The sequence below is a fragment of the Carassius carassius genome, chromosome 31 (assembly GCF_963082965.1).
Source record: "Carassius carassius chromosome 31, fCarCar2.1, whole genome shotgun sequence".
In the NCBI taxonomy this organism is placed as follows: Eukaryota; Metazoa; Chordata; class Actinopteri; order Cypriniformes; family Cyprinidae; genus Carassius; species Carassius carassius.
The window spans coordinates 9,184,436-9,199,349 of NC_081785.1; the positions used below are offsets into that span (position 1 = coordinate 9,184,436).

The following is a 14,914-nucleotide window of genomic DNA, read 5'->3' on the forward strand; positions in this document are numbered from 1 at the left end:
CCTCTGATTAGGCTTAGTTTATTTATACTCACTACCAAGTGATTATGGCAATAGCAGTGGGCAATGAGATGGCAACTGTCAGCCATCTCCAGTCTCAAATGAAGTATGCAATCAGTGAAAAGCGCATGAAGGCAAATGTCCATGAGAGGCTGTCAATCACCCCAACCAGCTTTCTGTGTTCAATGCTCACCCACTCCACATCTGATGAAGAACAAATCAACAAAAGAATGTAGACACACACTCATAACTTTGACAACCTTACTTAAAACCTCTTAGCCTGCACCCCGACGCCCTCATCCTCAAAGCCTCTCAACTCGCACGTGTCAGTGTTTATGAATAGATTAAATGAAATGGGACAAATTTAATCTTGACAAACTATGTATCATTATAAAGATCTAAGCCTCAAGCATCGACGACAGATCGCTGTTTTTCAATGGAAAGCTTATAAAGACTGTATTTTGCTACATTTGTGTAAGCAGTACACATACAAACATGAGCAATGGAAACGCTGTACATACCAGATCCGTCGTAATAACGAGTCATAAACACGAACACATAAACACATCCACAGCTGTAAATCCCGGTTTAGTTAGAAAGGTAAGGGTCCACTGAACGACATCTCATGAAGCACGTTTAGTCCAACGAAGCAATAACGTTGTAATATGGATCATAATCCCTTTGTTTACGTTTCAGTTCTTCAGCGACAGAACTGTTTGCGTCCATTATGGAATAACTCACGGTCGGAAACTGCGTCTTGGTAGTAAAAACACGGCATGGTTTTGCAGCATACAGTGTCACAAACAGAATGAGACAATCCACCGGAAAAAAGAATGAATGAATGAAAAATAGGCGAAAGATAGTTTATTTGAATTTTGGCGCTCCCTCGTGACACGCTCTGACGCACCTGTCAGCTGATGGAGGCAGAACTTATAGCGATCGCCTTTTTCTTTGTTTGTTTCATTTTTCAACAGTTTTTATATATGTGAGAGTGTGTTTTATGTTGAATGTGAATGTATCTGCATGATTACCATCTGTCTGAGTGCAAATCAGCCCAAATCAGCTCACTATTACTGAATGATCACGGCTATCGAAGTGAAGGCGTCTATATGAATAGAGAGAGTGGATTATTTACTATATGGCACATTTGTGTTATTACCATCTGTATAAGTGGCCATCAGAACATCAGCACTTATTTGCATCGTAATTCATTGTAAATGATGCATTTCTAGCAATCTGAGGATGTTCTGTAATTGGCAAACAAAGTTAAATATTTTTTTTATTTTTCTTATTATTCTTATTTTTCTTACTCAAATTATTCTTATTGTATTTTTCTAGTGCTCAAATAAATCACTTATATGATGTCTAAGTTTCTGTCTAGTGTTTTATAACTGAAAAATCTATGCAGTGGTATGTTTACTGACTAAATAGTTTGTAGAAGCCTTCAATACTGATTGTAATTATTATATTTATTATATTTGGGGGGTGGGGGTGTAGACAGTCTCAGAAAATTTTTTGCTGGAGTCTCATTTTTCATGATATTTTATTCAGATTTGGAAATAGAAACTCATGAGACATGTGGCTTTCAACCCATTACTTTTCTAGATTGCTCCAGGACTCATTTCATGTATTTTTTTATCAAATAAAAAAATATTTAAGTGTGGTAAAAAAAAAATTCAAGGCACTTCAGTGTCTATAAATTTTAATATTTTTGAGCATTATCAAATCTGGTTGATAAAAAGTAAAGCCCAAAGGGTCTTATTTCTAAAGACACCAAAATTATGTTTGTAACACACTGAAGTAGGAAACTGTTACAATTATAAGTTTGGTAGAGCACTTTCAGCTGTGAGTCCCATAATGGGGGGTGCTGGCTAACAGGTTTTAAAGCCACAATTTAAACAAAATAAAAAAGAGCAATTCTCACTGAGTATAGTGGATGATGACGCTGCCAGTAATGGCGAATCCAGATAAAAACTCAGTACTGCAAACATGATGAAGGAGGAGGAAAAAGCACTACACAATCCAAAACCCATTCCTAATATATGCGACAACAGCAGCATTGGCTTACGCCCAAAGCTTTGCAGAAACAGACATGTATCCATTAAAAAGTCCAAGTGCAAACACCAAAAAACGTTTACATTAACTTAAAATACAGTGAAAACATAAAATACAGTGCAATCAGTTCGGACATCGCACAGTGCTCATTCAACAAATGCACAGCTAAACAGATGGATTTAATGAAATAATCAATGTATAATGAAAATCAATGTTGACCAAAACTGATGGTTACCAGTATTCTTTTTTTTTTGTGTTCAGTAATAAAGTAATACAGGTTTGGAACAACATGAGGCTGAGTAAATTATGACAGAATTGTCATTTTTAGGTGAACTATCACTTTAAGCAACTGTGCTAGTTTTTGATAATTCTGAACTAACATGTCCAGGATATATTTAAACCTCAAAAACCTTATTGAACCGATTTAGTCGCACCAACATTGCACTCAAGCTCCCAAAAGCAGCTGCTCCAAACATGACCCCAATAAAGAAGATGGTGGTTGTTAATCAGTTCAATGCTCTTCGTCACACACTAAATCCCACTGAAAGACAAACACAAAAAAAGAATAACAGAAGTCACAACTAGAGAAAAGTACAAAGTGTATAAATCAGCAATAAATAAAAAAGCAGGAGTCTTCTAACCTGTGTGGTGAGAGTGCTGATGAATATGCTGTTGTCATACTATCAACCATTCTGGCACTGGACTGCAGCAACATCTGAGTGGCTGGAGGAGTTTGACAGCAGGTGGAACTGAGGATAAGAGAACATGTGACAGGAAGCAGGACTCACATCTTCCTGCACTGGAATACTGACAGTCAGTCTCTCCTCCTGAGTCAGGTTCTCAAAGATCTTATCAGCATCCAAAGAGCTGATGCTGCAATGGTGAGAGGGGATAACAGCAATAAAGTTGCCTTACAAAAAATGACACGCAAGACTGAATCGCAGATTCAGAAAAGGACCAAAAAAAATGTATGCAAAGGTCCATCTAAACATCCGAATACATTAATTTCTGAGAAAAGATCTTCATCCTAGTGCTCTGTGTTCAACCTGGTTGAGGATCAGTTTAACCTGGCTCATTTGTTTATACCTATAAGTCATAACACTCTAAAGGAGGGAAACGGTTAATAGAGGGAATGTCTAAAGCTTTGTGGAACATTTGTAAAAATTAAACCCTTTGGTTGAAACTTTACATTGGTGGTTTCACAATATAAATCCATTCTTGCTTAGTCATTCTGAGATTATCATAACTTTGCCCTCAAGGCAGCCACAGTCTGTTGACTTGTAACATGAATGGGACATGAATTTGGTCTTTACTGTGATGTCTGGTTTAAAAGAAATTAAAGAATGAAAGAAAATAACATTTAAATTCAGCAAGTATTAAACAGTGTCACTAAAGGCATTTAAAATGTTACAAAAGATTTCTGTTTAAAATACATGCTGTTCTTTCATAAGAAATAAAAAAAGCTGCAGAATATTTTAAATGATAGCACCAAATCATCAACATCATCGGAATGATTTCTGAAGGATCATTTGACACGAAAGTAATGGCTACTGGAAATTCAGCTTTGCCATCACAGGAATAAATTACATTTTAAAATGTATTATAAATTGTAATATTTTTTTTACAACACCATTGTTTTCACTATACTTTTGATCAAATAAATGCAGAGCATAAGAGCATAATTAGACTTATTGCAAAAGCATCAAAAATAAATAAACTAATGACCAAGAGTGTCACAAGAGTAAGTTGCTAAATAAAGACCAAGACAATTCAATGATGAATTTGATTTTTATTAGATTCATCTTCTCTACAAATTAGATTCACTTTGTCTGCTTGTAGGGCTCCGTTCCAAGCTGATATTCATGTTGTGAACACACTGATCTTTTCCTGAGTAAATCAAACAAAAATATTTTTTATATTTTTTATATCATATTCCTTAAGAACACTGCAATATATTTTATGTATCAGAATTATATTAGGACTCTCAATTTAATTATCTTAAATATGACATGTTTAATTGAGCAATTAAACAAAAGTTTCTTGCAGTAGCACTAGTAAATGATTATTCACCTAGTTTTCTCGATGTCCTCAATAGTCTCCGGAAGCCGCACATTGTGGGTCTCAGAGAGGAGCAGCGCAAGGAGACCTGCACTGACAGCTACAGTGCAAAACAGGACCTGTGGCAGAGGAAGCCAGACCTCGTCCAGGAGGCTTACAAGAGGTGCAAGAGAAACACCAACACGACCAACAAATGAGCTATAGCCCAGTCCGCTCTGCCTATAAATTGAGAGAATGTTAACAACCCCTTTTTAGTCAAGTCTTCATTTAATGTTCAAACACAAGTATATTTGCAAATTATAAACAACTGACCGTAACACAGTTGGGTAGAGCTCAGTGGTATAGAGGAAAACACATGTGAAGGAGGCCTCTGAGAATCCTTTACCCAGCACAGAAATGATTGTACGGGGCAGCCACAAATCTAAAGACAGGACCAAAGGCATCACCTGAGCCATAAATTAAATGACTGAAATGCAGGCCTACCATGTGATTAATATCTCAAGATCCACAGGAAATAGGATTTTATACTTACCCACTTTATTAAGTAAGTATTTTATTTGATACTTAGCCATTTAGTTGGCTTTTCATATTAAACTGGGATAAGGTGTATTTTAATTGGAAAAAAAAATACACACTGATTTTGACTTCAAAACCCCTTTTAAAATTTCACATTTTAGGATGACATACAGTACTATAATGATCTGTCGTTTACCTCTGGGAATGAGGACAGTGATGCCAATGCAGACCCCTGTTGTAATCAGCGTGCCCACCTGGCTGTACCTGCGGCCCAGTCTATCAAGACACAAATAGGCCACCAATTTTGATGGCAGCTCTATGGCCCCATAAATAAACTGGGTCAGGTACAAATTCAGCCCAAAACCACTGATATTCAAACTGATGCCATAGTAAGTGAATGCCACTCCAAACCTGCAAAAACAATTTACTTCAATATCTTACTAAACCAGGTTCTGACTTGAGTTTGAAGAGCAAACCATAATTTTAGCCATTATAAAGTCTATTCTCTAAACAAAACATTCCCACCAGGTGATTCCAGTAAGTAGAGCCAGTTTTCTAATCTTGGAAGACCTCACAAGATCCAGATACGAGTACTTCCTGTCACCTTTGTCCTCAGCAATTATAATGTTGGCAAGGGTCTGAAAGGTCATGTTCTCAAAAGCTTTAGGAAAATGCAGAAAATGTGATTGCTTTCTCAAAATCACATATTAAAATGTTACCTCTGGTTTGATATCTCTGAGGTTTTGTTGTCTGTTATTGGCTGAGGCACATTTGCTCATGTAAAAATGGGCCTCTTCCAGTCGTCCATTGGCTATGAGCCATCGTGCTGACTCTGGGATCCATCTAGAAGACAGGAATGTAGGTGATCTGGGAAAATTGGACATTTGAGTTAATCATAGTAACATCTTACCTCCATGTAATCACTGCCAGTCCTAGAGGAGCGGTTACTGTGATGACCAGACTCCTCCAGTCGTTGACAAGATAAGCAATGCCAGGCAATATCATAGTGCTGAGTGACCAATCAAAACTGATTATGACGCCAGCAATCGTCCTGTGTGCAATATCAGCCCATTCTACACCTGATGAATTACAATAATGTTTTATTATTTCAAATCGAATGTCAGTCTGTGCATTAGTGGCAGGGATTTTTAAGTGACTTTCTGCAAGTTTAATTATGATAGTCGAGTGACTTACTTTATGAATGAGTCGTTCAATCATTCATTCAATCAGATGAAAATTTTGATTCATGCAGAAATGTCATGAGTTATTGAATCACTCAATTTAAACTAAACAAGTGTTGAGCTGTGTTTGTAAAATCTGTCTACTAAAAACTATATTGGGTTTTAATCATATTAATTATAAAATACATATTAATTGGTCAACCCTAGGTATGTAAGAAAGCACTCACACAGGACGATGGAGATGATGCTGATGCCTGTAATGCCCATTCCAGTGAAGAACCTCATTATAGCAAACATGATGAAGGACTGAGACATTGCACTGGCCACCCCAAACAAAATGGTAATCAGGTAAGACACCATCAGCATTCGTTTCCTACCATACCTGGAATAAAGAGAACTGTAGTGTTACGGATAACTAACAACAAGTGATACAACCAATTACGTTTTTAAGTAGTGTCACAGGAGTTCAGCTGTTTTCAAAGTAGTTTAGCTTTTTCCAGAGCAAGCAACTTTTTAATGTCTTTAAAAGAACAACCCTCCTAAATCATTCTTTGTGACAGTAAATCAGTTTGTCCTATATGATCCTCTCTCCCTCAAAAGTATGCAGTGTTGTCTGGTTCATTATAGTGAACTGATTCGTCCTAAACGATTCTCTCTCATATGCATGTCGCATTGTAAGATTCATACTAAATGGTCTTCTTTCTTACAAACCCGATTCCAAAAAAGTTGAGACACTGTACAAATTGTGAGTAAAAAAGGAATGGAATAATTTACAAATCTCATAAACTATATTTTATTCACAATAGAATATAGATAACATATCAAATGTTGAAAGTGAGACATTTTGAAATGTCATGCCAAATATTTTAGAGCTATATATTCTAAAAAAGTTTGGAAGGTAGCAATAAGAGGCCAGAAAAGTAAAATTTACATATAAGGAACAGCTGGAGGACCAGTTTGCAACTTATTAGGTCAATTGGCAACATGATTGGGTAATTCCCCCAATGCTGCAGCGAAAAATAGTGGAGCAATATCAGAAAGGAGTTTCTCAGAGAAAAATTGCAAAGAGTTTGAAGTTAGCATCATCTACAGTGCATACTATCATCCAAAGATTCAGAGATTCTGGAACAATCTCTGTGCGAAAGAGTCAAGGCCGGAAAACCATACTGGTTGCCTGTGATCTTCGGGCCCTTAGTCGGCACTGCATCACATACAGGAATGCTACTCTAATGGAAATCACAACATGGGCTCAGGAATACTTCCAGAAAACATTGTCGGTGAACACAATCCACCGTGCCATTCGCTGTTGCCGGCTAAAACTCTATAGGTCAAAAAAGAAGCCATATCTAAACATGATCCAGAAGCGCAGGCATTTTCTTTGGGCAAAGGCTCATTTAAAATGGACTGTGGCAAAGTGGAAACTGTTCTGTGGTCAGACAAATCAAAATTTGAAGTTCTTTTTGGAAAACTGGGATGCCATGTCATCCGGACTAAAGAGGACAAGGACAACCCAAGTTGTTATCAGCGCTCAGTTCAGAAGCCAGCATCTCTGATGGTATGGGGTTGTATGAGTGCGTGTGACATGGGCAGCTTACACATCTGGAAAGGCACCATCAATGCTGAAAGGTATATCCAACTTCTAGAACAACATATGCTCCCATCCAGACGTCGTCTCTTTCAGGGAAGACCTTGCATTTTCCAACATGACAATGCCAGACCACATACTGCATCAATAACAACATCATGGCTGTGTAGAAGAAGGATTTGGGTACTGAAATGGCCAACCTGCAGTCCAGATTTTTCACCCATAGAAAACATTTGGCGCATCATACAGAGGAAGATGCAACAAAGAAGACCTAAGACAGGTTGAGCAACTAGAAGCCAGTATTAGACAAGAATGGGACAACATTCCTATTCCTAAACTTGAGTAACTTGTCTCCTCAGTCCCCAGACGTTTGCAGACTGTTATAAAAAAGAGGGGATGCCACACAGTGGTAAACATGGCCTTGTACCAACTTTTTTGAGATGTGTTGATGCCATGAAATTTAAAACCAACTTATTTTTCCCTTAAAATTATACATTTTCTCAGTTAAAATATTTGATATGTCATCTATGTTGTATTCTGAATGAAATATTGAAATTTGAAACTTCCACATCATTGCATTCTGTTTTTATTCACAATTTGAACAGTTTCCCAACTTTTTTTGAATCGGGTTTGTATAAGCATGTAATAGTGTTGGAAACTAGTTCATTCTAGTGAATCTATTCATCCTAAATAGTTATTTTATTTGCATGCAGTGTTGGAAAGGTTGATTTATTGTAGTGAATTGCTCCAAAAATCCAAACAGTCCCTGTTCTATATCTAGACTTTTGACCCAGTTATGTACATTAAAGTGTTTTTGCTCTATATAGTATGAATTTACTTTTTCCAATGGATACTTAAACTAATACTGAGATATGTTTTTATTCAAAACCAGTCATTTTTTAACACTTATAGAGCATCACAGTCCCGCCCACAGCCGGTGCCGGAAGTAAAAATTCAAAACAATTTCTGCATTGACAGTTGGGGTATAAGCCATAAAAACGTAACCATACATGGTAGACTTAAAACCAGCTACGGCTGTACTAAGCGATAGAATATGCTCATATAAACGCCAAAGGTTCATGGGGCACTAACCTTGTTTTGAAATAAATGCCTTTTATTTGCGATGTCTTGGATAAGTACTTCATTACCCACAATCCTGAACAATCCCACAATCCCACAGTGATGCATCTGATTGGTGGAACTCGTGTAACCGTCTGGTTAAAACCCGCAAAGGTCCGTGAAGACGGAAGATCATTAATAAACAGATCATTTATAAAAAAAATAAAATAAGCGTTTTTGCACGGTAGACTTATCAGTGCAATCATGATCTCCTTGGCTGCCATGATGACTTTTTTCAAGGAGGAAAACAAAAGTGTTCAAAGGGTTGAAAACCACTTCAGATAGGGTCATGTAACGTTAGTTGAGTGTAGCGTGTCCGTGGGTCAGCTTGTGGGTTTTGTAAGGGCCAGCATGAGGGACAAGACCTACAAAGTTTTGCAGGGAGGTTGGTAACGTTAGTTAGCATTATCGTCCACTTTAGCTAGGCTACTGTAGCCTTCATATGGTATGAGTCAAACAATATTTAGCCTAGGCATACCTTTTTGTGCATTTACTGAACATTTGTCTAATGGCAACGACATGTATTGACGACTGTTCGGTGATTGCAGTCAGGTACAAAGCACTGCACCATTGCTGACGTTATCGTTAACCACTTTCACACACGCACACAATATATAAAATACACGATGATAAATATAAAAATCAATACACAATACCCATATAAAACACTATTTATTTACATGATTAATACTGAAAGAACTGCTATTACTGCACATTCACTATATAAAATAAAATTCACTGGAGGAAAAAGTTTTCGCGGCCGTCGTCAAATTTGGAAGTCGCTCAAAAGGCTCTTTTCGCGGTTGTGGCTTCAGTCGAATTCAGTGAGGCGCGGTGGTTTATGGGATGAGTACTTCCTTCACTCGAAATGAAAACATGTACACAGTCTTGTTCCTTTGACTTTTTTGGGATTTTCTCTTTTTTTTTTTACTCGAAATGATATGGTATATGCTTATGAGTTCAGACGTAGCTGGTTATCCTCAGACATGCTCTAAAGCTCTTTAGATACAGATTTTTCCGAAAGTCAGTGGGAGAAATGAATGGTAAATTTACTTCCGGCACCAAAGCTCCCTCGGGCTGTGGGCGGGATTGTGATGCTTTATTGCTCCCTTAAGTAACATAATTTTTTTTTTTTTTTTTTGTGGTGTAGATAAATAACAGTATACTGTACTTATATTTCAACTTATGATTAGCCTATGTATTGTAGCATCACCGCTCACTGTATCTCATGAAGGCTCAGATGTACAGTATATCTTACATAAAGTCTCACCTGTCACTCAGCCAGCCAAAAATGGCAGCTCCTAACATCACACCAAGAAAGAAAATGGTGGCTGTGGCTTTATTCAGACCTTTCCTGTCACACACCAATTCAAACTGAAAGAGGAACACATACATTATTGGAGAGATGTCCTTTTTCTTTTGATCAGGAATGTACGTCTAAATTAAGAAGAACTACAACTATGCTTTATATATATATATATATACTTCAGCTTTAACATTTATTTAGGTGAAGTACCTTGACAAGAAGTACTGTGGAGACCATATTTAACAGTCTTAAAATTTTATTATATAGTTATAAAAATGTATTTGAATGAAGGGCAAATAAATTGAATTACCTCAGTAGCCAAGGCTGATTTAAACGTGCTGTTGTCATACTCCCATCCATTCTGACACTCCACTACTGGAAGTTCTGTGCTGCTGGAGGAGTTTGTCAGCAGGTGGAACTGAGGATAAGAGAACATGTGACAGGAAGCACGACTCCCATCTTCCTCTGCAGGAATACTGACAGTCAGTCTCTCTTCTTGACTCAGATTCCCAAGGATCCCGTCAGCATCCAGAGAGCTGATATCACAATGATGAGATGGGATGGCGGCAATGAAGTTGTTTAACAAGAAGTGAAACGGCAGTGTGACTCTTGGAATCACCAAAAGGGCGATGATACTGATCTGGTATTTTCCAAACCCCCCAACCTCAGCCAACAGGTTCTCAAACTTCATCTTTGCTGATCAAATCTTCTGATGTGGCTCAAAAGAAGTAGTGAGGGCGATAAGGACTTGAGTTTGTCCAATCATAAGTCTACTTACACATTCACTGCTCTTATGTAGATGATTAACATCTCATATACTGACATTAAATATTCATACATATTCTTTTTCTCTTTCATCTCTTTTTCTCAAACACAAACTTACACATGCACACACAAATAAAGTATGTTGACTTAATGTAACTTCACACACTTAAAGTAACATAAATACACTGAAAAAACAGTTGATTTAATTCACAAATAGACATGGACAGACACTCTGCAATGAAAGATTGTACATAAGTGGTTTGTTTTTAGTAAATTAACATCTAACACAGAGAGTGTTGAAACCACAGTGGAGGCCTGACCTTCTACTAGTCAGTTGTCATACCTCCTGCTTAATAAATGACAGCAGTGTTGTACAGTTCATAGTCAAACTGGGGATACAGGCAGTTCTCAAAATACTTACAGTACATTAGGACATTTTAAACTAAAATGTTTAATTATTATTGAATTTATTATTACAATTTAAAACAACTGTTTTTTATTTTTATATATATTTAAAAATGTAATTTATTCATGTAATGTCAAAGCTGAATTTGTCACATGATTCTTTAGAAATCATTCTAATATACTTTTGTTATTTGTTGTTCTTGTATTATCAATGTTAAAAACAATTGTGCAACTTAACGTTTTTGTGGAAACCATGATAAAATTAATATCAGGATGCTTTGAAGAATAGAAGGTACAACTTAAGATATTAGTTTTCTATTTGAATATACTTTAAAAAAAAAATTATTCCTGTGATGCAAAGCTGAATTTTCAGCATCATTACTCCAGCCTTCAGTGTCACATGTAACGTCCAGTCTATCACATGATCATTTAGAAATCATTCTAATATTCTGATTTATTATGAGTGTTGAAACAGTTCTGCTGTCTAATATATTTGATGAATAAAAGGTTAAAAAGAACTGCATTTATTCAAAATAAAAAAAAATTCTAATAATATATATTCTAATAATATATATTTCTTTACTATCACTTTTTATCAATTTAACACATCCTTGCTGAATAAAAGTATTGATTTTATAAAAAAAAAAAGAAAAAAAAAATACTGACCCCGAATTATTGACCAGTAGTGTATATTGTTATTACAAAATATTTATATTTTAAAAACATAGCTTTTTTTTTTTTACTTTTTATTCATCAAAGTATCCTAAAAAGTATCACATGTTCTGAAAAAATATTAAGCAGCAGAACTGTTTCCAACTTTGATAATGAATCATCATATTAGAATGATTTCTAAAGGATCATGTGATAATGATCCTAAAAATTCAGCTTTGCATCACAGAAATAAATGATAATTTAAAGTATAATACATTTAAAAACAATTATTTTAAATTGTAATAATATATCACAATATTATATTTTTTTCTGTATTTTTGATCAAATAAATGCAGGCTTGATGAGCAGAAGAAACGTCTTTAAAAAAAAATTAAAAATAGTAATGTTTCCAAACTTTTGGTCTGTACTATATATATATATATATATATATATATATATATATATATACACACACACATATATATATATAACAAATAGAAGTCCTTACTGTCACTTTTGAACAATTTAATGCATCCTTACTGAATAAAACAAGCTTTAATTTAATGATGTAGCACCAGTTAAATCAAGATTTGATCTCTTTGACAACTGCAGACAGGAAAGAGTTAAAAGCTTTTGAGTCTCACTTAAAGAATAACCACTCTTTCTCCAAAATCAGTCACTACTGCCATCTAGAGTTTCTGTAACATGGTACCATTATTAGAAGGACTGAACGTGTAACAACAGAAACTTGCATCAATTATTTCCAGGTCAAATTAAGATTTTTAAACATAGAAAGCTGTAGGTACTGTAGAAAAGTGAAACACTTTCCTCTCTTACTCACACCCAGTATCTATTAAAACTACTTATATAACTGCATACGGGATCCATTGTTGGCCCGCTAACTTGTTGAACACAAATAGTGTGTCTGCTTACATTCAAGCCTTCTCTTTTCTGTATTCTCAATTCGGTATTTACCACAGAATCACTTGGGATAATGTTTAGATAATTATCAAAACCTGTTACAAAAACTTGTTTCTGAATGAGACATGGCACATTCATTTTGTGTACAAGTCAGAATGATACAGAATATGTTTTTAACTAATGTGTCTGATTGGATATATGAGCTGTGTTAAGTCTGTGTAATAACTTACAATATGACTCATCTAATCAAAAGTCAGAGTTACTCATTGTATTATCATATATTTGCTGTCAATAAAATAATTTGAAGAAAATATGTGTGATATACTGGTTTGTTTTCAATCATGGGAGAAGCCTTCCACAGCTCATTAACAGAGGTAAGACTCAGGTAATGTGGAGCTGTCCATGGTGCTGTCAAACAGAGCCCAGTTACTAAAGCTAGTGCTGTCCATGGTGCTGTGTGCAGGAAAAAAAACACTTAAAGAGAGAGATTAACTACAGAGATTAACTAAATATTTATCTATTATTAGGTTAAGTATGAGCAAAAAGACTGAATCTAGATTTCTTTAATCTTAAGAATGCAAGTAAATCAGTACACTAAGACTCTAAGGCCTGGTTTCATAGACAGGGCTTAGCCTAAACCAGGATTAGGCCATAGTTCAATTAGGACATTTAAGCAATTTTTATAAACATGCCTTAGAAAACAACATTACTGGTGTGCATCTTGAGACAAAACAAAGGCACTGATATATTTTAAGATCAATCAGTACAAGTTTCTTTCATTTGAAACAACTCAGACTTGCATTTTAGTCTAGGACTAGGCTTAAGCCTTGTCTGTGAAACCGGGGGTAAGAGTCACTAAGAGTTTTATTGGTTATATAGTTAAGGCAAGATCTGACAAGTACAGCTTATGAGTATTGTCCCTATGGCAGGATGAAGGATTGTTGTGCTTGTGAAGTGATTTGCATATCACTGCACTGGGTCTGCAGAGATGGGCAACTTAAAGGGACATTACTCTGATCCTCTGTTGTGTAATAAATAGGTTTCTTTCTGGTCAGTGCGAACCCGGTCAGGAAGTGGAAGGCAGCAAACATGATGTAGGTGCTTGAGAAAGCACTAACAACACTGAACACTATAGATGACACGTAGGACACTAGCCACATGCTCGTACGACCATACCTGAACAACAAAACACACATGAACATTTAGCACATCCTGCATTCATGATATAATTATGTTTCACTAAACTCTGTTTGTACACTCTCACGAAAATAGTCACAAAACATCAATGGGCTCGAACTCTTTCAAAAGTTGATAATATGTACACTTTTGGTACTAATATGTACCTTTAAGGTACTACTGTTTAGGGATAAAGGTAGAAAGTACTCTTTGGTCTTAAGAGTATGAAAGTTGCAAAATGAAGGTTATTTACTTATCACAAAGTACTCCAAAGAACACAGCTCCAGGCATGACACCAACAAACAATATGGTGGCTGATGCATTGGCCAGTCCCCTCTTCTCACAGACTAAATCAAACTGATAAGAGAAAATAAAGACAGAGAAACAGGAAAAAGTGTGAGGTGAAGAGCTTCAACAAGCAGAGTCAAAGATAGACAGAAGGTTATTGGAGGATAGGAATGACCAGTACTTCATAAATAAGACTGAATGAAGCCCCTCCCCAAACACCATTCATCTTTCCTCCCTCTCTGCCTCCTTCAGCCATAGAGAGAGTAGCTGCTTTTGGCTGGTGAGTAACTTTATTTCTGTCAATTCAGGCATTTCTGCTTTCACTATCCATTTGTCTATCATCTAATGCACAGTGCAATGTCTCTCTAGCTGCTATACTGTCATGATAACAGCACCAAGCAGAATCAGAGTTTAGAATCAAAGCTTTTGTTGTACAATCCTCAGAGGAAATGGGGTGAGATATTTCACCATGGGCATTCACTTTTAGAAACCCTCCACAAAAAAATTCCAATCAGAAAGGAGTATGACTACGAGCAGTGAATCTGAAATCGCTGTAATGACCATTGACAGGAATTATACAATCAAATTATTACACAAAACCACTTTAGCAACATGAAACGACAAGTTAAAGTATCAGTGATCTCACTGGCAGAGCATGTTTGACTATACAAAAAAACATGTTTATCTCAGTCCTCAGTCTAAATCATGCAGACAGAACTTGTAGAGGTAAGATTAGACAGTGTTTATTTAGTTTTTTACGCTCCAATCCCATTTTGACAATTGTTTGTGCTGGAATAAGTTATTCTGTCGAGATTAGACTTTAAAATGACCTTTTGCAGTGAATGAGTGGATCATGAGAGATTGAACACTGGAGTAATGACTGCTGAAAAT

General features: G+C 36.1%; 1 protein-coding gene across 1 annotated transcript; it reads right to left on the reverse strand.

The window, feature by feature from the left end:
- Positions 1-3,802: 3,802 nt before the first annotated feature.
- On the reverse strand, positions 3,803-10,537 carry LOC132112050 (solute carrier family 22 member 7-like). The gene is made up of 10 exons (XM_059519643.1): positions 10,128-10,537; positions 9,782-9,885; positions 6,035-6,189; positions 5,537-5,705; positions 5,346-5,469; positions 5,152-5,264; positions 4,823-5,037; positions 4,423-4,531; positions 4,123-4,329; positions 3,803-3,939 (listed from the first exon to the last, which is right to left on the reverse strand). Exons 1-10 carry the CDS (start codon positions 10,506-10,508, stop codon positions 3,873-3,875), a joined length of 1,644 nt encoding a protein of 547 aa, XP_059375626.1. The 5' UTR covers positions 10,509-10,537; the 3' UTR covers positions 3,803-3,872.
- Positions 10,538-14,914: the final 4,377 nt, after the last annotated feature.